General features: G+C 44.8%; 1 protein-coding gene across 1 annotated transcript in view; it reads left to right on the top strand.

Annotated features, from left to right (window-relative positions):
• Positions 1–15,180, top strand: part of LOC124594349 (cilia- and flagella-associated protein 100-like) — a 173,211-nt gene extending 158,031 nt beyond the window's left edge. The window contains exons 7-8 of the mRNA XM_047132717.1: positions 8,951–9,213; positions 15,009–15,180. Of these exons, the coding sequence (XP_046988673.1) occupies positions 8,951–9,213; positions 15,009–15,180 (435 nt within the window). The remainder of the gene's footprint in view (positions 1–8,950; positions 9,214–15,008) is intronic.
• The last annotated feature ends 4,738 nt before the right edge of the window (positions 15,181–19,918 follow it).

The following is a 19,918-nucleotide window of genomic DNA, read 5'->3' as shown; positions in this document are numbered from 1 at the left end:
ACGGGTCGACGCGAGGCGTAAAGCCTTGTGTTGTGCAGTAATCAAGGGTACACGAGTGGGCCTTTGGCTCCGAAAGCCCATATCGATGATATTTCGTTGAATTGTTCGCCTGCTGTCACTTATTGATGGCCCAGTATTGAAATCTGCAGAAATTTGTGGAAGCGTTGCACTTCTGTTACGTTGAACGATTCTCTTCACTCTCGTTGGTCCTGTTCTTGCAGGATCTTTTTCCGGACGCAGCGATGTCGGAGATTTGATGTTTTACCAGATTCCTGATATTCACGGTACACTCGTGAAATGGTCCTACGGGAAAATGCCCACTTCATCGCTACCTCGAAAATGCTGTGCCTCATCGCTCGTGCGCCGATTATAACACCACGTTCTAACTCACTTAAATCTTGATAACCTGCCATTGTAGCAGCAGTAACCGACCTAATAAATGCGCCAGACACTGTCTTAAACAGGCGTTGACTACCGCATCGCGTATTCTGCCTGCTTACGTATCTCTGTATTTGAACACGCATGCCTATACAACTTGTTTTGACGCTTCAGTGTATAAGCGTCGCCTGATTTAACCCTTTCGCTATCATTGGGACGTTTGTGTTAGAGAACCAGTGGGAATTTCTTGCATGTTCCACCCTCGTACCTAAATTGCTTCGTGCAAAACTGTTTCACGCCATATCACAAGCAGGGGGACCGATGTGAGTGTCACATGATACACTCAAACTGCATGTAATAATAAAGAGCCTCTCATTTGGAATGATCTACTTAACTGTCAAATATTTGAAATTATAATTACGACCCAAGTGATATTAAAAATGAAAACACAGAACGCTCGTTCATTTCATCTTCAAAATATCAGTGGGACACGTGTCACGTCCCTCCCCGCGTTGCAAAACGAAAAGGTGGGAAATATTTTTCCATATTTTTACTTCTGACTGCGATATAAATTAAAATAACCATACATTAATGTGTTTCACCTCGAAAAAAATTGGTAGTGAAAGGGTTAATATCACTAAATTCCATTACCCTTATTTTTCTATTGCCGGTGTTGGCTTAGTAAACTTTTTTCAAGACACTATGCATTCTGTTGAACTGATCTTATAAGACCGTCGGCGTGTCTGACAGAACTTCGATGTCATCAGCAAACCTCAAAGTTTGTATTTCTTCTTCCTGAAGTTTAATTCCCGTTCCAAATTTTTCCTTGGTACCGATTAAACAGCATCGAGGATAGGCTACAACCCTGCCTCATTCCCTTCCCAACTGCTGCTTCCCTTTCATGCACCTTGACTTCTATAATTACTGTCTGGTTTCTGTACAAGTGATCTGTCTGTAATCTTTCGCTCCCTGTATTTTACCCTACTACCTTAGGAACTTCAAAGAGCGTATTCCAATCAACGTCGTCAAAGCCTTTCTCCCACTCTATAAAAGTATAAACGCAGGTTTGCCTTTCTTCAGCCTATCTTCTAAGTCGATGCGTCACTGTGGCCTCCCTTGTTCCTATATTTCTCCGGGACCAAAAGTGGTCTTCCCCGAGGTTGACTTCTACCATTTTTCTCACTCTTCCGTAAAAAAATCGTATTGGTATCTTGCAGTCAAGTATTATCAAACTGATTGTTGGGTAATATAGATACTCGTCAACAGCTGCTTTGTTTGGAATAGGAATTGTTACGTTCTTCTTGAGGTCGAAGTGTTTCGCCTGTCTGATGTATATCGCGTACGACGTGGAAGAGTTTTGTTATAGCTTGTTCTCCCAATGCTATCAATAATCCTGAGGTCTTTCAGAGGTTTCTCAAATTCTTATCGCAGTAGCTTATCTCCCATTTCATTTCAATTTATTTCCTCTTCTCATTATACACAGCAGGGTAAAATACTGCAACACCCCAAGGACAAGGCCATTTTACAGACAAGTAAGGTGACAGGTACTTCATCATTGTATGAGTATGTGACAACGAAATTGGAACAAACGAAACACCCACGTCACAGTAAAGGATATCCGAACGATCGAATTATTTCGCAGTGTACGCCTCTCTGGCAGCATCACAGGCGTGTATTTTCGCATGCAAATAATCATAAAGTACCGAATGGCATCCTGCGATAGATAGTCCCAAGCAGTGGCCGAGCAGTTCTAGGCGCTACAGCCTGGAACCGTGCGACCGCTACTGTCGCAGGTTCGAATCCTGCCTCGGGTATGGATGTGTGTGCTGTCCTTAGGTTAGTTAGGTTTAAGTAGTTCTAAGTTCTAGGGGACTGATGACCTCAGAAGTTAAGTCGCGTAGTGCTCAGAGCCATTTGAACCATAGTCCCAATCATCGTGATCCTTTTGTTGCAATTCGGCAATCGTTCTTGCAGATCAAGGAGAACGGCTAAGATCCCACTTTATCAAACGTGTTCAGTTGGCCAGGGTAGTTGTTGTACACCAGGAAGAGGATGTTGCGTCACGGCAGTCATTGCAGGCGTGCATTTTCCTACTGAAAAATCACGTCACCTTTCTGTAGAAAAAATGGCAATAGCACTGGGATACCAATCTGTGCAATATAGCAGAAACTGATTACTTTACCCTGTAGAAGCACTAAACGTGACCACGACTTGTAATTGATGGCCCCCCACACTACGAAGCCCGGCTTGGGACGTGTGTTTCGTGGGCGTAAGCACTCTGGAATAGGCAGCTCATTAGGTTTACGCCATACACGTGTACGTCCATCGCTCGCACACAGAACCCACTGTCATCACTGACGACAACAGAGCGCCATTGCGTTCACGATGTTACAGTAGCCTTGTCAGAGACACACACGATCTTAATCTGCTTGCGAGCAGGCGTTTCCTAGTGCTCCCTGATGAAAGAGGAAGTTCAATGTGTGCCCGGATTGCGTCCTGGATGATGTTCGATTGGCCACCGCTGCTCGCACAGCGCATCGATCTTGACGTGCTTCTCTGCTATGAGGACGTCCAGAATTTGGTCTACAGGTGTGATCGTGTTCCATAGACGAATGTTAAAAGCAGCGACACACCACTGATAGAGTGCGCCAATAATGTGCAATAATCCGTCAAAACGTGCATCCAGCTTCCCGCAGGCCCATAATGCGACCCTCTTCAAATGGCCTAAGCTATTCAACAGGAGTGCGTACTCGTCGGTAAGCATGGTTATACGCTAGAATGTGCTAAAATCAGCACAGTTACTGCTTGCAGAGGCAAAAGAGAGCGTTCAGAGATATGCCCCTTAGTTGCCGTCTGATCGCCGATGATCAAGACAAATAGTTGGTTGGTTGGTTTGGGGGAGGGGACCAAACAACGAGGTCATCGGTTCCATCGGATTAGGAAAGGATGGGGAAGGAAGTCGGCCGTGTCCTCTCAAAGGAAACACCCCGGCATTTGCCTGAAGCGATTTAGGGAAATCAACCAAAATCAGGATGGCCAGACGCGGGTTTTAACCGTCGCCCGCCCGAATGCGAGTCCAGTTTGCTAACCACTGCGCTGCCTCGCTCGGTCATGACAAATGAATCCTATCACTACTACCTACAGTTGAACTCTATCAAAACTACGGTTCGGTGGTTTTGGTACAGTACATAAATGATTTAGTAAACTGTAGCTTTACCGGTAGTATTGGTAGCAGTGGTAGGGAAAAAAAACATAAATAAATGTGGTAGAGAAACTACCCGCCGAAGACTTCTCTTTGTCTTCGTTTGTTCATTTCTTTTGCACATAGTTAGAAACGCAAATCGTTCAACGTTAGTCCCTTGTATATTTTACATCCTTACAAAATAAGAACTTCATTTTATAAGAAATAAAAATTGGTTGACCTGTAACTTCTGTGCTTTTGCGTAACTAAAGCAATTACTGTTGATGCAAGTACAGTTTACTTGCACAAACAAAAAAATATGTTTAATTATCATTTTTGTTGTTTTGTACTCAATAGACGGTTCTTCAAATGGTTCAAATGGCTCTAAGCACTATGGGACGTAACATCTGAGGTCATCAGTCCCCTAGAAGGTAGTACTACTTAAACCTATCTAACCTAAGGACATCACACACAGCAATGCCCGAGGCAGGATTTGAACCTGCGACCGTAATGGTCGCGCGGTTCCAGACTGAAGCGCCTAGAACCGCTCGGCCACACCGGCCTGCCAGACGGTTCTTCATCATAATCAAAGGCAAGAGTTTCCTGTTACTATTGATAAGTGCGAAAGTTGTTTATGAATAACAGAAACATGTTTTACGTAAGCTCGCCCAAGTATTGAAGCGATGTTTCATATATTTTTGTTTCGAGGTTCCTTTTTTTAAGTTTAACTTTTCTTGGGGAAACTGCTGTTGCTAGCACTACGTGATAAAACTGTACTTTTTTTATTTTTACCACAACGTGCCTCTGTTTCACGTTATTAATCAACAGTTTTTGAATAAAACCTAAATTGAACATTCACAGTTTCAATTTTACTGTACATATTGTTTATTTTTAACCAACAGACAGAAGGTTAAGTACGTAGAACAAAAATGTTCCGATGGTTACGCGGCCAGTTAAATATCCTCACTCACCTTGTATACGGCTTACCACTTCCGATTTCTGGGGGATTTTAGTAGGGCACTGATCGCATATGGAAAAAAAGCGGTCGAAATAAGGTAATGCCCAATAGATATGCAACACATCTAACGTACAGGTAACGCGGCTGCGGTCTTAACTGACCAAAGCTACTAGGAAACCTATCATAGTCTACGCTTGCTTACGATAATCTACGGTAGTTTTACAACTCTGCTACTACCCCGCGGTATGCATATATTATACCCTGATGTAACTGAGGACAACCCTTGAGGATGTTGCATGTTTTTCTTTTCCGGCAAGGTATAATATTGTCCTCCAGTTTGTTTTTCCAATATAGATCCTCTATACGAATATTCTTTCCACCTTTTAGCTTTCCCTTCTGTACTTGGTGCTGGCTTGCCATCTGAGTTCTTAATTTTCGCACAACTGCTTATCGTTTCTCGAAAAGTGTCTTTAATTTTCTTGTCCGTTGCATCTACCTTTCCCATCAACATGCACGAGTCTACAAACTTTCATTTTCCGTTTAATCTTTGCTTCTTTGTCAATGTACACTTATTGCCAATCTCGTTTTTAGACATCTGTATTCCCTGAACCTGGTTAGAACGACCAAATATTTAACTGAACTAGATAGTTAGTAATATCAGTGACTGTTGTTCGGAAGTATGATGCAATGTTGCTTCAGATATACATGCATGTAGGAAGAAACAGACACAATGGCGACTACAAGCGTTACGAAATACATGAAATGTATTTGGAGTTATGAATATGGGGAACCATCAGCTTTATAGTGGAATGACGGCATTGAAAATTTGTGCCGACCAGGACTCGAACTCGGATTTCCCGCTTGTGCGAGCGGTCACCTTATCATTAGGCTACCCGAGCATGCTCCACAGCGAGACCCAAATTTCCGCAAGTCGTCAACCATGTGTCAACAACCTGCCCTCGTGTATCCAATATGTTCAGGATGAGTCAAAAACGACTTCATATCTCTGCAATAATATGAAAATTTATAGAAATAACTTACATACTCGGTAGAAGTGTCATTTTGTAGCAAAAAATCTGAAGTTTGATACAAGTAGTGCAGCAGTGCCAAATTTCGTCCCAAGGTGCGCGAGCATAATGCACAGTTAAAGTGACTAATTTCCTTGGTGCGGGGCGTGCTCGCAGCGTGTTTTGGTTTCATGAAACGAACTCTGCAACAACTGTTCGGTGTAAATTTCCCACCGAGTGCGCTAAAGAACCTCGGAGCAGGGGTACAATGTACTCTTGGAACAAGAACTTAGTTGAAACAGATCATTCACTGCGACATGATAAAACCCCAGAGCATCAGAGTGTTGATGATTATATCAAACAGATTAGGGAGACATTTGCCGTTAGTCCACAAAAATCAACGCTATCTGCGTCTCGCGAGCGTGCACTCCACAGAAACTATTTGGCAAGTACTACGTAGACATTTACACCTGAAACCATGCTGATTCACAATGGCACAGTACATAAATGATGCAGATAAGGTTACTCATGGGGAGTTCTGTGAGGAAATGTTGAACTGGACAGAGGACAACAAGACATTCCTGAACACAATAATCTTCAGCGATGAGTTAACATTTCTTATCAGCGGCTTGGTTAACACCCACGACTGCAGGATATGGGGCAGTGAAACCCATATGTAACCCAGGAACACGTTCGTGACATCCACAAAGTTAATGTGTTTTGTGCCCTTAGCAAATCGAAAGTGCATGACCCTTTCTTCTTCAAATGGCTCTGAGCACTATGGGACTTAACATCTGAGGTCATCAGTCCCCTAGAACTGAGAACTACTTAAACCTAACTAACCTAAGGACATCACACACATCCATGCCCGAGGCAGGATTCGAACCTGCGACCGTAGTGGTCGCGCTGTTTCGGACTGAAGCGCCTAGAACCGCTCGTCCACAGCGGCCGGCCATCCTTCTTCATGAAGGAAACTGTCACTGGTGCTTATGTATACATGAAAACTTTTTAATTCCACAAATCGATAAAGATTACCGAGGTGGGATAGTTTACTACCAGCAAGATAGTGCACCACCTCATTTCCTCACGGAAGCTCGAGCTTTCTTGGTTAATCGCTTCCCAGGCTGGTGGATTCTCCGTGAGGGCCCAGTCGCATAACCACCTCGGTCCCCAGTGTCGACACCAGTGGATTTCTATCTCTGGGGTATCATTAAAGACCGCGTGTATGTTTCTCCCCTACCAAACAATTTAGCCGACACGAAAAATCGAATCTACGCTGCCGTTGCATACGTTATGCCCTATTTGCTGCAACGAGTGTGGAAAGAAATTAGTTACCAATGAGATGTTTGTCACATCACAAATGGTAGACACATTGAACCAAAATGACATTGATGTGGATCTTGAAGTTGCTTGCTACAAAATGACACATCTCCTGATTCTGTAAGTTATCTCAAAAAATTCCTAAATCATTCCAAATTTGTGAGTTCCTTTTCGACTCACCCTGTATGTTCCTGTACAGGTGAGACATTTTAATTGAAAGTCACTTCCGCACTGTCGGCGGATAAATACAGTATTGCAGTGCCTATATTGTTCAGGAGTGCGGTGCAATGTTCCTTCTGAAGGAACAGGCACTATGGCGGCTACAGCCTTCATGAAATACACTACTGGCCATTAAAATTGCTACACCACGAAGATGACGTGCTACAGACGCGAAATTTAACCGACAGGACGAAGATGCTGTGATATGCAAATGATTAGCTTTTCAGAGCATTCACACAAGGTTGGCGCCGGTGGCGACACCTACAACGTGCTGACATGAGGAAAGTTTCCAACCGATTTCTCATACACAAACAGCAGTTGACCCGCGTTGCCTGGTGAAACGTTGTTGTGATGCCTCGTGTAAGGGGGAGAAAATGCGTACCATCACGTTTCCGACTTTGATAAAGGTTGGATTGTAGCCTATCGCGATTGCGGTTTATCGTATCGCGACATTGCTGCTCGCGTTGGTCGAGATCCAATGACTGTTAGCAGCATATGGAATCGGTGGGTTCAGGAGGTCAATATGGAATGCCGTGCTGGATCCTAACAGCCTCGTATCACTAGCAGTCGAGATGACAGGCATCTTATCCGCGTGGTTGTAACAAATCGTGCAGCCACGTCTCGATCCCTGAGTCAACATATGGGGACGTTTGCAAGACAACAACCATCTGCACGAACAGTTAGACGGCGTTTGCAGAAGCATGGACTATTAGCTCGGAGACCATGGCTGCGGTTACCCTTGGCGCTGCATCACAGACAGGAGCGCCTGCGATGGTGTACTCAACGACGAACCTGGGTGCACGAATGGCAAAACGTCATTTTTTCGGATGAATCCAGGTTCTGTTTACAGCATCATGATGGTCGCATCCGTGTTTGGCGACATCGCGGTGAACGCCCATTGGAAGTGTGTATTCGTCATCGCCATACTGTGGCATATCACCCGGCTTCATGGTATGGGGTGCCATTGGTTACACGTCTCGGTCATCTCTTGTTCGCATTGACGGCACTTTGAACGGTGGACGTTACATTTCAGATGTGTTACGACCTGTGGCTCTACCTTTCATTCGATCCCTACTAAACCCTACATTTCAGCAGGATAATGCACGACCACATGTTGCAGGGGCCTTTCTGGATACAGAAAATGTTCGACTGCTGCCCTGGCCAACACATTCTCCAGATCTCTTACCAAATGAAAACGTCTGTTCAATGGTGGCCGAGCAACTGGCTCGTCACAATACGCCAGTCACTACTCTTGATGAGCTGTGGTATTGTGTTGAAGCTGCATGGGCAGCTGTACCTGTAGACGCCATCCGAGCTCTGTTTGACTCAATGCCCAGGCGTATCAAGGCCGTTATTACTGCCAGAGGTGGTTGTTCTGGGTACTAATTTGTCAGGATCTATGCATCCAAATTGCGTGAAAATGTAATCACATGTCAGTTCTAGTATAATATATTTGTCCAATGAATACCCGTTTATCATCTGCATTTCTTCTTGGTGTAGCAGTTTTAATGGCCAGTAGTGCACATAAAATGTAGTACGAATATGGACAACCATCAGCTGTATAGTGGAATGACGACAATGAAAATTCGTCTCCCCTGTACAGGAATGTGTAGAGCAGACGTATTAATGCAGGTTGTAGACACATGATTGACGAAATAAGGAAGTTTAGGTTTGGCCGCGGTTCATGCTCAGATAGGGTAACGGTACGGCGACCGCCCGCGATGAGCGGAAAATCGGGGTTCGAGTCGCGGCCAGGCACAAATTTTCGTTGTTTTCATTCCATTATACAGCTGACGGTTGTCCATATTCGAATCTGCAAACGCGTTTCACATAGGAGATGCTTCCCATTACGCAGTTAGCGCTGTGAGCAGTGTGACTACTGTGCAGACGATCACGGAGCAGCAGCAGCAGCTGGCCTACGTGAACGACCACATCAGCGACCTGGAGCGCAGCGTGTCGTGGGAGACGGCCCGCGCCAGGGACCTGGAGGCGCGCACGCGACACCTGCTGCGGGGCCGCTTCTCGCGGCTGCTCGTCAGCGACGACGCCCTCTGCCTCTACGTCTGCGTCGAGGACGCCTACGAGGCCTGCGTCGGCCCCAACGACGACAAGCTCGGCCTGCTCGACATGATGACCGCCGTCGAGAACAAGTGCGTCTCCACACCAGCCCGTCTTTCCCACGATTGTACGAGGGGTGTTCGATAAGTAACGCAACACATTTTGGTTTTATTCAGGATTCAAGTACACCATATTATTCCCCATTCTTTTGGCTACAGTTGTCTGTTTTTCAGCGTAGTATCGTCCGCCACCGGTAGCTGAGTGGTCAGCGCGACAGAATCAGTCCTAAGGGCCCCGATTCGATTCCCGGCTGGGTCAGAGATTTTCTCTGCTCAGGGACTGGGTGTTTTGTTGTGCTAATCATCATCATTTCATCCCCATCGACGCGCAGGTCGCTGAAGTGGCGTCAAATCGAAAGACTTGCACCCGGCGAACTGTCTATCCGACGGGAGGCCCTAGTTACACGACATTACATTACAGCATAGTATACATTCATTGCGACGGCCTTACACCATCTTAGTGGGAGGGTCTGTGTGCTCACATGGTACCACTCTGCTGGTCGACGTCGGAGTCAATGCCATGCTGCATCAGTATTCTCCCCATCATCCAAGTACTGCTTCCCGTGGAGTGCATCCATCATTGGCCCAAACAGATGGAAGTTCTTTATGGTCTTCTGTTAGTCAGTGACGAACCCATTGGGCACTCACCTTTGAGACTCCCTATTAGTGCTCAGCACTACCAACAGATACACCCATTTTTTAAAAATGTACTGCCTTTCGGGATGTGTCCATGCGACCGTATCAATAATGGACTGTCAAGTATTACGAATGCAACGTGAGGACAACACTACACCCGGTCCCTGAGCAAAGAAAATCCGACCCGTTTGGTAACCAAACCCTGGCCTCTTCGTTTAACAATCCGCCGCGTTGATTGCCTAGCTATTCAGGCAGACGAGATGTCCAGTTGAGCACCGATATGTTTGATTGTGATCTGCCGATCACCTCGAATGAGAGTGTCTGCATGTTCCAACATTGCAGGAGTCGTAATTGTGTGTGGCCAGCTGGCTTGCGGGAGATCGGACATGTTTGGGCAACCTTGTTCCTATGATAACAGACGCCACGATCGATGACTCAGTGCGCTTTCGTTCAGTGCCAGGTCTCTGCAGACGTTCTGCCTATGAATATCTGCGATTCTCCGGTTTTCCGTCAAAAGAAACCCAATGACAGCTCACCCTTTGGAATGCACCTCCGTTACAGACACTAATTTGAAAGCAACATATAGCTTCATAAAACTATAGGGCTGAAGGGGGAATATTCCACGGTGCCCCATAACAAATTCCGAATTTTTTCAGCCGACATTGTCCCAGAAGAAAATGCGTTGTATTACTTTTTGAATGCCCCTCTTAGTTCTTGTACAAACTCTCTCATAAAAAGTATCCGGACATGCTAAGCAATGCTGGATTCACCACAAGATTTCACGACAGGCGGACCCGCCAGCATAAAAGGAGGCGGGAAGGGGAGGGGAATTTGTGTTGCCAGTAGAGGAGTAGTAATGAGAGAATGGATTGGTCAGAAGAGCTCAGTGGTTTTGAACGTGGACTATCCACTGGATGTCGTCAGAGTAACAAATCCGTCAAAGCCACTTCAATCCATCTACAGCTGCCCAAGTCGAGTGTTTGTGAAGTGGAAATGCGAGGGAACAACCATACCTAAACCTAGACCAGGTAGAGCTTGTGAACTGACGGACAGGCACCGCTGAGCATTATAGAGGGTGGTCGTAAAAACTGCATGAAATTAGTAGGTTCCAAAGTGCTGCCAGCAGCCCAACTAATACAATGTCTGCGCGTAGGGAGTTACAAAGAACGTGAGACGGTGGTCAAGCAGCGCCACGTAAGTCACTAACTTCTGTAGTATGTGCTGAGCTGTGCTTGAAGTAGTGTAAAGTACGATGACACTGGACAGTCAGGTACCGGAAATAGTGATTTGAAGTGATGAATTACGCTATACAAGCGACAATCGGATGGGAGGCTTTGGATATGGCAAATATCCGCAGAACATTACTTTCCATGATATATTGTGCCAAAAGAGAAGTACGTAGTAGATGGCGTTACAATATAGGGGTGTTTTTCGTTGTTAGGGTGTGGTCCCCGCACTGCGCTTAAGAAAACGCTAAATTCGGAATGATATGAACACATTTTTCAGCACTGTGTACTGCTTACATTTGAAGAACAGTTCGGAGACGACGACTGTTTGTATGAACTCGACAGTGTACCCCGTCATAAAGCAGCGTCTGTGAGGCTCTGGTTTGCCGTCAATAACATTCATGAATTAGACTGGCTTGCTGAGGATCCTGATCCGTACCCAAAAGAGCAATGCGAAGGCTGGCTGTAAAAAATCGCGTGAAACAAGCGGAAGGAATCTCTCGTGAGTTCCAGAGTGCTACCAGCAGTCCTACCAGTACAGTGACTGTGAATAAGGAGTTCAAAAGACCATTGTGGTTCTAGGCACTACAGTCTGGAACCGCGCGACCGCTACGGTCGCAGGTTCGAATCCTGCCTCGGGCATGGATGTGTGTGATTTCCTTAGGTTAGTTAGGTTTAAGTAGTTCTAAGTTCTAGGGGACTGATGACCTCAGAAGTCCCATAGTGCTCAGAGCCATTTGAACCATTTTTTAACCATTGTGGTCGAGCAGCTCCTCACAAATCACACATTTCTGTAGCCGATGCTAAGCGGCGCTTTTGGTGGTGTAAATGGCGACGCCACCCGAGGGTAGATAACTGGAAACGAGTGACTTGGAGTGATGCATTACGTTCTAGCCTATCGTAATCCAATGGAAGGGTTAGGATTTGAAGAAATCCTGGAGAACGTTACCTGTCACGATGTGCAGTGTCAAGGGGCGTGGTCCCCATATTGTGTTTAAAAAAAATTAAATGCGGAAGGATATGAACTCATTTTACAGCATTTCGTAGTGTGCCCAGTAGAGCAACCGTCCAGAGACGATGATTGTTTATATCACCCTGTCACAAAGCTGCGTCTCTGAAGCAACGGCTTTTGGACAATTGCAGGCCTGCCCAGAGTCCCGACCTGAAGCCAAAGAAAAACCTTTGGGATGAGTTAGAACGTCGACTTCGCTCCAGTCCGAAGCGTCCAATATCACTACCTTCAATGGCTTTGGCTCCTGAGGAAGAATAGCCTGTCATTCTACCACAGACATGTAGACACGTCATTGAAAGTGTCGCCAGCAGAGTTCAAGTTGTCATAAAGACGAAATGTGGACATACCCAACATTAATGTCTCCTAAAAGATGTCCAGATACTTTTGATCAGACAGCGTGGCCTTTTAAAATCGGATTAGTCTTTTGGAAATAAAAACTTCGTAGTCCTATGCGGAAGTTAAAATCCACCTCAAGGTTCTCTCTTTCTTCACATAGAAGATATAGTTTTGTGATTTCTGACGAATCTTTTTGAGACACCCAACACATTATCGAGATACATTACTAAGAGCACCTGTTGTATGCAGGCTATCTGCCATCTGCAGATCGTACCCCAGGCAGAGGATTGAACAGACTGAATCACGTGGATTCCACGGCTTCCTGTAGCCATTCTGTCTGGAATGCTCACTATAGTTACTTGAAAGGATAGCAGTCGTGGATACACGCAGCGACGGCGATGATCTCGGTGTCCCAAAAATGTTCAACTGCCATAAGGGGGCCGTTTATATACTTTGTAATCTTGTTTGTTGACTTCCATCCTTTATCGGTGATTTCTAATCTTGTGGTAATGGGTATCATCTTGGTGAAGGACTGCGTTTCCCCCCCCCCCCCCTCCCCCCCTCCCTTGGAAGACAATCATCATGTGTAGATAGGGTTGCCATATGTCGCGGATTTCGCGGACAGTCCGCGATTTTATGCTCGAAGACGAGTGTCCTGGACGAAGAGGAAAATGTCCGCGAAAAAAGTGGCTAGTAAGTAAAAAAAATTGTTTTACGCAGCTTTTACCACTGGCCACTGATCTTGTGTTTCATAACTCCTGCAACTTGACGATAGCCGTTGAAACCTGTGCTGATATTTCGTGTCACTTCAGAATCGCTCGACTATTTTCAGAACAGACTGTGGAAGCAGTGCAATAACCGATTCTTTGCGATTGTTTCAGTTTCCGCTGTTGGTTTACAACGAGCTTTAAATAAAAAATTATTTAATGTGAATTGCAATTAATTTTCTTCATCATTGACCACTTCTTTACAGACACCATTAATACTTGGAATAATTTTCCTTGTTACTTACAACTTCTTTGGTAACAGAATTACTGTTTGAATTATGGTAATTATGAAGATTTGGCTGACGTGCAGGAAGGACATTGTGTGATTCCAGGTTTCAACCACATCTTCATAATTACCACTGTAAAGTAATGATGAAGATTCAACTGAAATGCAAACCAATGGTCACTTGCACAACATATCGGTCCGTGTTTCAACCACATCTTTATAATCACCGAATTTTGTCCTTCATTTTCGTCCTTGGATTATGGCAACCCTATGTGTAGATGACTCTGATCTCCGAGGACTGACATGTAACCAGATCGTTCAAGAACGCCCTCCATACGAATTAATTGTTCTGTGGCATACTATGAACACAGTCCCAAACGATAACACAGCCTTTTGTACTTTTCCAGCAATCAATGCGAAGTGTTTGTTTCCCAATGCCTCTCACGATTGTTGTTCATACAACGTCTTAGCTGACCGTTTCGTCGGATAGTAGTGGCACACGGAGTTCCACAATTTCGAGTGCGGTTATCCATGATGTTGGTATTAGTCCATTCCTCATACACTGTTTTAGAATTACAAACATCTTGGCCCGAAAGTCAAAGATAATTCCTTTTTTAACTGCAGTAAATCGCTTACTCTACCGACGACGTGAGTGCGTGGAATGCATAAAGACTGCATCTTGTCCTCTGAAAAAAGAGTGGGGAAGTTCGGCTGCTGAGTTGTAAGTCTTTTTAGGTGACGCCGCATTGGTCGCACCGAGCGGAGAAAATATCTTAGCCGGCCGGGGATCGAACCCGGACCCATTGCATAGCAGTAAGACGCACTGATCACACTGCTGAGGAGGTGGACATCCTGGCCTCAAACACCCTTATGTTTCGTTCGGTTAGCCTCGTGTGAATTATGTAGATGTTTTTTTTCTGGGAATGGTGGTCACAGTACTGCGGTTTGATGGTGTATAGGCAAGCTTTTCTGAGATCGTGACTAAAAAATATTTTCATTTGGAACTGGTCAAAGGCTTCAAACATAATTTCAAATTTTCAGGATCCACAGTTGATGAGCCCTAAGCTAAAACCAAAGATACAGTGACAACGTAAGAGTATTTAAATGCTGCTGAGTATACTGCTAAAAAAAATACCTAATATAGGGTAAAGACTTCTCACACGAAGTGAAGCAGCACAATCAACAATCTGTATAGTGTTATAGTAACCATTCTAAGGTGTCCATGCCGGCGTACTTGACGATTTTCGTGTTTTATGTAAAGCGATTGTGTCACCTTTTATCGCCTGGGCACACAATCAGTTAACTTGGCAGCCCGAAGGAGAGTTTTCGATATGATCGATGACATCAACGACTAATGCATGTACTTCTGCACCGTGAGGAATCTCTTAGGGCAATCTGAGAAACAGTCGGGAAATGCAAGTAGGTCAGGCATTCTCTGGCACATCTGAGACTGGATTTAGACAATCACACGTGCTACATTCGGTCGAGTGATGAAAGGTGGCACTCTCGCTTTGCACTGACAAAAGTAGCACCAGCGCGCAGACGTGGACACCTTTCACCTTGCAGATCGTATTATAAGTGAGAGACTTATGGTGGCAGCTAGTGTTGGAGGTTTTGCATTTCAGGTACTGGTCCCTGCTTCGGGAACTGGACGCCTTGCCGGCTTCTATCGTGGCACACTCCAGGCGAATCGTGCACATTGAAGAGCGCCGGCGCATGCGCAGAGCGCACACCGCAGAGCAGATTGTGCAGCGTCTACGCAGGGGCGAACACCGGCTTTTACATGTAAGTGTGTAATGCTTCACCTTCCGAAACTTTGTTACCTTGTGCGGCCAGCGGTGCATGATGGGATGGGTCTCCGTTTTCTGTCGGCGTCACATTGCTTGGAAAACGTGATGTTCTATTTCAAGGAAGCAGATCATATATGAAATGTTCTTGGTCTTCTAACCGCAGAATAATAATTCGAGCTTTCCATGATAACATCCGTTATCTGCATCGGGAACAACGGACTATAGTGACTTCTGCTGTGTTGGATTCGAATTACCAATAAATTGCCTTTAATTGGTGACACTACGTCATCGTGAGTGACATCAATCTGTTAATGGTCTTATCGACGATGGAAAGTTGTTAGACGCGCCATGGTACCCATTCAGGTGCAAGAAATGACTTATACGAAACTTCCTGGTAGAGTAAAACTGTGTGTCTGATCGGTACTCGAACCTGGAATCTGGCCTTTTGCAGGCAATATTCTCACCCACTTGCATACTTTCCACCCGCTAGCCCGGTCGAATAGTGGTTTTCCCGTAACAAAATTACGGAACAAGTCTCAAATTTTTCGCACTTTTTTCAGGTTTTGCTTATATGTCAAAACCACACGTTTTTTTGAAGTTGTCCAATCTTTACAAAATTGAAGTAGACAAAATGTCCTACAGAATGAACTAGTCAATTTTGATTTTGTAATGAGCGGTATTGGTGTTAAAGCGCGCTGAAAAACAGCCCTTCTGCAAAAATGTAGACAACGCTACTCCCACCCAAACAAATCGAAAAAAAGTGTTATCGCCGAGACGTCTTACACCACGTGAAATGAGATTGAAGTTCATACAAGAGGCGTCTGTAACATTGAATCTTCTGATGAGAGGGAAGGGAGCAAAGCGAAAATTACGTAAAATGCCTTTTGCGCCCTACAGCCAATCGGACCCTATCACCTATCTCTTATCGGCGATGTATTTCCTATGTATTATGCTTAAAGGAGGTGCTTTGAATGAATGACGGGAAAGCATGTTTGATTAGAACGTTAACAAATTATATTTACAAGATATTAGGCACATGACACTTAATAGAAAGCTGAATATGAAATCTATATGTGGGATGTACAAATGTTGAGCACAGGATTGGGTCATCACTTCGAATAGGATCTCCATCTGAAAGAGAAAGGTATATAGTGATAGAATGTAGATACAAAAGACAGACGTATGAAGTAATACTTGTACTGATGTCATTTGCACAGTTTCTTTACTCGTCTCCGTTTGGCAGTTGGAGGCCAGGCAATGTTTCTTGGGCACAAGAAGATCCAGATCCAGGGTTTGAGCATTGTAAGGTCCAGGCAAAGCGCCAGGAGCTGTGGAAGGTCTAGGCTGAACACTGAATTGGTGCTGTTCTTCAACTGAAAACACGATAATTGGATGATTAATGTTGTAATAGAGAAAAATGATTAGAAAAGGTGGATAATGGTGCAAAACACTATTTGAGTTAATACCTTCTGTCGCCTCAGCTGCTTCAGGCAGTGGTACTGCAAGGGATTGGTCCAGGTTGTCTTTGTCTTCATATCCAAATGCCCGCATCTCGTGGTCGTGCGGTAGCGTTCTCGCTTCCCACGTCCGGGTTCCCGGGTTCGATTCCCGGCGGGGTCAGGGATTTTCTCTGCCTCGTGATGGCTGGGTGTTGTGTGATGTCCTTAGGTTAGTTAGGTTTAAGTAGTTCTCAGTTCTAGGGGACTGATGACCATAGATGTTAAGTCCCATAGTGCTCAGAGCCAGCCAGCCATACCCAAATTGTTGTTGATGTTGGAATACGACCACTCACAACTGCTAGCACAGTTTTGTGCAGAAAAGTCCTGCTTGCCTATACCCACACCGACACTGGAATCTGTCCTGCATTTGCAAGATGTAGGCTGAAGAACCCTCTCAGGAGCCAGGCCTTTCAAGGTGGTAATGGGAGGCAACCCATTTTTTGTCACCTTCCACCCCCACTGCTCTGGACCCAAGTAGTTTCCGATTCACTGATGCACCTAATGGAAACCTCTGGAGGTGTGTTGCTGAGCTGCAATTTCACTGGGAGGTATGGAAGCTGTGTCTGCTGTTGCCTTGTGGGCTGATGTCACATATGGTTTATACCTCAGTTTGTTGAGTGTTGTGGTTGCGTGGTTACCACCAGAAATAACATTCAGGAATTTCTCACCTGCAGCTATTATTTCCTTTATATGAGCTGAAGGATGAGAGAATTTAGTAATGTAGAACTCGAGATGCGGATTTTTGGAGAGGGTCTTGAGAAATTTAATCTTTCCTTGGTTGGATAACGCGGAAGTAGATTTACAACCATCCATTGCATAGAGGAAGAGCATATCGTTGCCAACATCATGCTTCACTGCACTCCCCGGATGAAAGAGAGGGGCTTTATCTCTCCGTGGCTTGAGGAAATATACATTGGAGGGAATTTTGAGACACAATATTAACAGCAGGAAATCTTTCCCCACTACTGCGACCCTATTGTGAGTCAAAAGCCCAGGATTCTGCCATTGACACTAACAATGTGTCTCATCACTAGGAGGCAACTTGGAGGCGATTCTACTTTCATTGGATAGCGTCATCAGCATAGTGATGTTTTTCGCATTCGATAGAAAATTTACTTGTGAAATATGGCCACGCAAACAGACTTGTTACTTGTGAAATTGTTGGTGTCATGATGCTGCTAAGTTGAATCTCCTCGTATTGCTTTCTGGCCGACCTCCTCAAGTGTTCCTCCGACTTGCTAGTCTTCTTTCCGTCCAAGTACCCATCGAACACAGTTGTCCCACTCTGGTTGTAGCTACTTCCTACATAACTAATATATGAGTCACAAATTTGTTGGAAGGTACGCCGACTCGACCATACGAATCTGCGCAACGAAAAGCCCCCATCAGTAACATATACTGTACCGCTGTCTCAGAGTGGTGCCTGGAAGAGGTTTAAAAGTTTTGCGCAAAGCAGATTTTATGCCTTTGTGCATTCTACACTCATCGGAGAGAGTTAGGGGATATGGAACCCATTCCTAGGTTAAGAAATCCTGTACTGCTTCGATTATTTGGCAACAATCACTCACTGAAACAGAGCGATTGGCATAATGACCACACGTTGATCATTAATGTGGATGGCTGAGCTAACGGTTGCGAGGGCCCGTCCTCGGTCAGTCCGTTTAAACTTGACAGCTTGGAGGTCATCGCCAAATATTCCTTTGATACTAAATACAGATCTCATATTCAGTGTCATGTCCCCAATTGTTGTAAATATAATTTGTTAATATTTTCATCAAACATATTTCATACCATCAATTCATACAAAATAGTGTCTTTTAATCGTAATACAACACGAGAAGTGCAGCGCCGATGAACGGTAGACAGGTGGAAGGGATCTTCTGGCTATGGGATCCAGAAGGTATGTTTCGTAATTTTCGCTTTCCTCCTTCCCCCCTTACGATGAAATTAAATGATACAGACGTCACTTGTAAGAAATTTGATGTACTTTCGCATGGAGTAGGAATTTTTGTTGATAACATCTACATTTGTCGAATTGTAGGGATGGTAGTGGGCATTTTAGACGTTTTTGCAGAGGAGCCAAAAAATCGCAGTTTTTCAGCGCGCTGTAAGGCTCATACCGCTCGTCATAAAATCAACCCTGACTGGCGCATTTGTAATAAATTTTGTTTGCCCTAGTTTGATATCGAGTCATTACCTTCCAAAAACGCATAGTTTTCGAGATATAAGCCAGAAACCGAGAAAAGGGCAGAAATTTTGAGGTACTTTGCGTTTTACATTGTAGAACCGACCTCCTACAGCGCAGTAAATTTGAAATTCAGATTCAGCTTCCCAAAAAAGTTATAGAACCGTTGAAAAAAAAGTTTCTCAATTTTCATCAGGTTGCCCTCCATGGAGTGGGTGCACGCAACGACTGTGGTTATATTGGGTTAGATAGAGCAGCAATCAGTCGTGGAATTAAGTTGCTTTAATATGACATTTATAGTCACAACGCAGATCAGATTTCGACCTGTGCCAGGTCATTATCAATGCAGTGCGGAATTGTAGCAGTTGTTCGTGCTCAGGTGAATGCTTACACAGTTCAACCATTACTGTGTAAGCATTCACCTGAGCACGAACAAATGCTACAATTCCGCACTGCATTGATAATGACCTGACACAGGTCGAAATCTGATCTGCGTTGTGACTATAAATGTCATATTAAAGCAACTTAATTCCACGACTGATTGCTGCTCTATCTAACCCAATTTCTCAATTTTATTGCGAAAAACAGCTGTTTTGAACGCCAGTTGTGTGGACTACACCAGCGAATCTGATTAACAGCTTGGCTATAATTGCTGCAGGTTGCTGATCGCTGTTTCTTCAAGTAATTGCACATCACAAGGTTGTCATTTGGTTAGAGGACGAGTTTATCATAAATTAATTATTGCAGAGTATGTGATATGCGTGCAGTTCTCTCACTGGCTACTTGAAGCCAGCTATCAACACAGCGTCTTGCGTTACCAATACATTTCAGGGCAGGCACTGCCAGCATTGCACTGGGGAACATGTAGTATCTGTTCACGATGACCTGACCGGGGCCTCGCTAGTTCTGGATGGGCTTAAGTCGGTTGACTCCAGGCCGCGAACGCTTTGTGCCTGGCCACTGCAAACATCAGCAATCTAAAAACACTCGGCTGGTCCCGGCGGAGGTTCGAATCCTCCCTCAGGCATGGGTGTGTGTGTTTGTCCTTAGGATAATTTAGG

This window comes from Schistocerca americana, chromosome 2 (assembly GCF_021461395.2).
Source record: "Schistocerca americana isolate TAMUIC-IGC-003095 chromosome 2, iqSchAmer2.1, whole genome shotgun sequence".
Classification (NCBI taxonomy): domain Eukaryota; kingdom Metazoa; phylum Arthropoda; class Insecta; order Orthoptera; family Acrididae; genus Schistocerca; species Schistocerca americana.
Note: the sequence above shows the minus strand (reverse complement) of the source record. Positions and strands in the feature narration are given on the sequence as shown.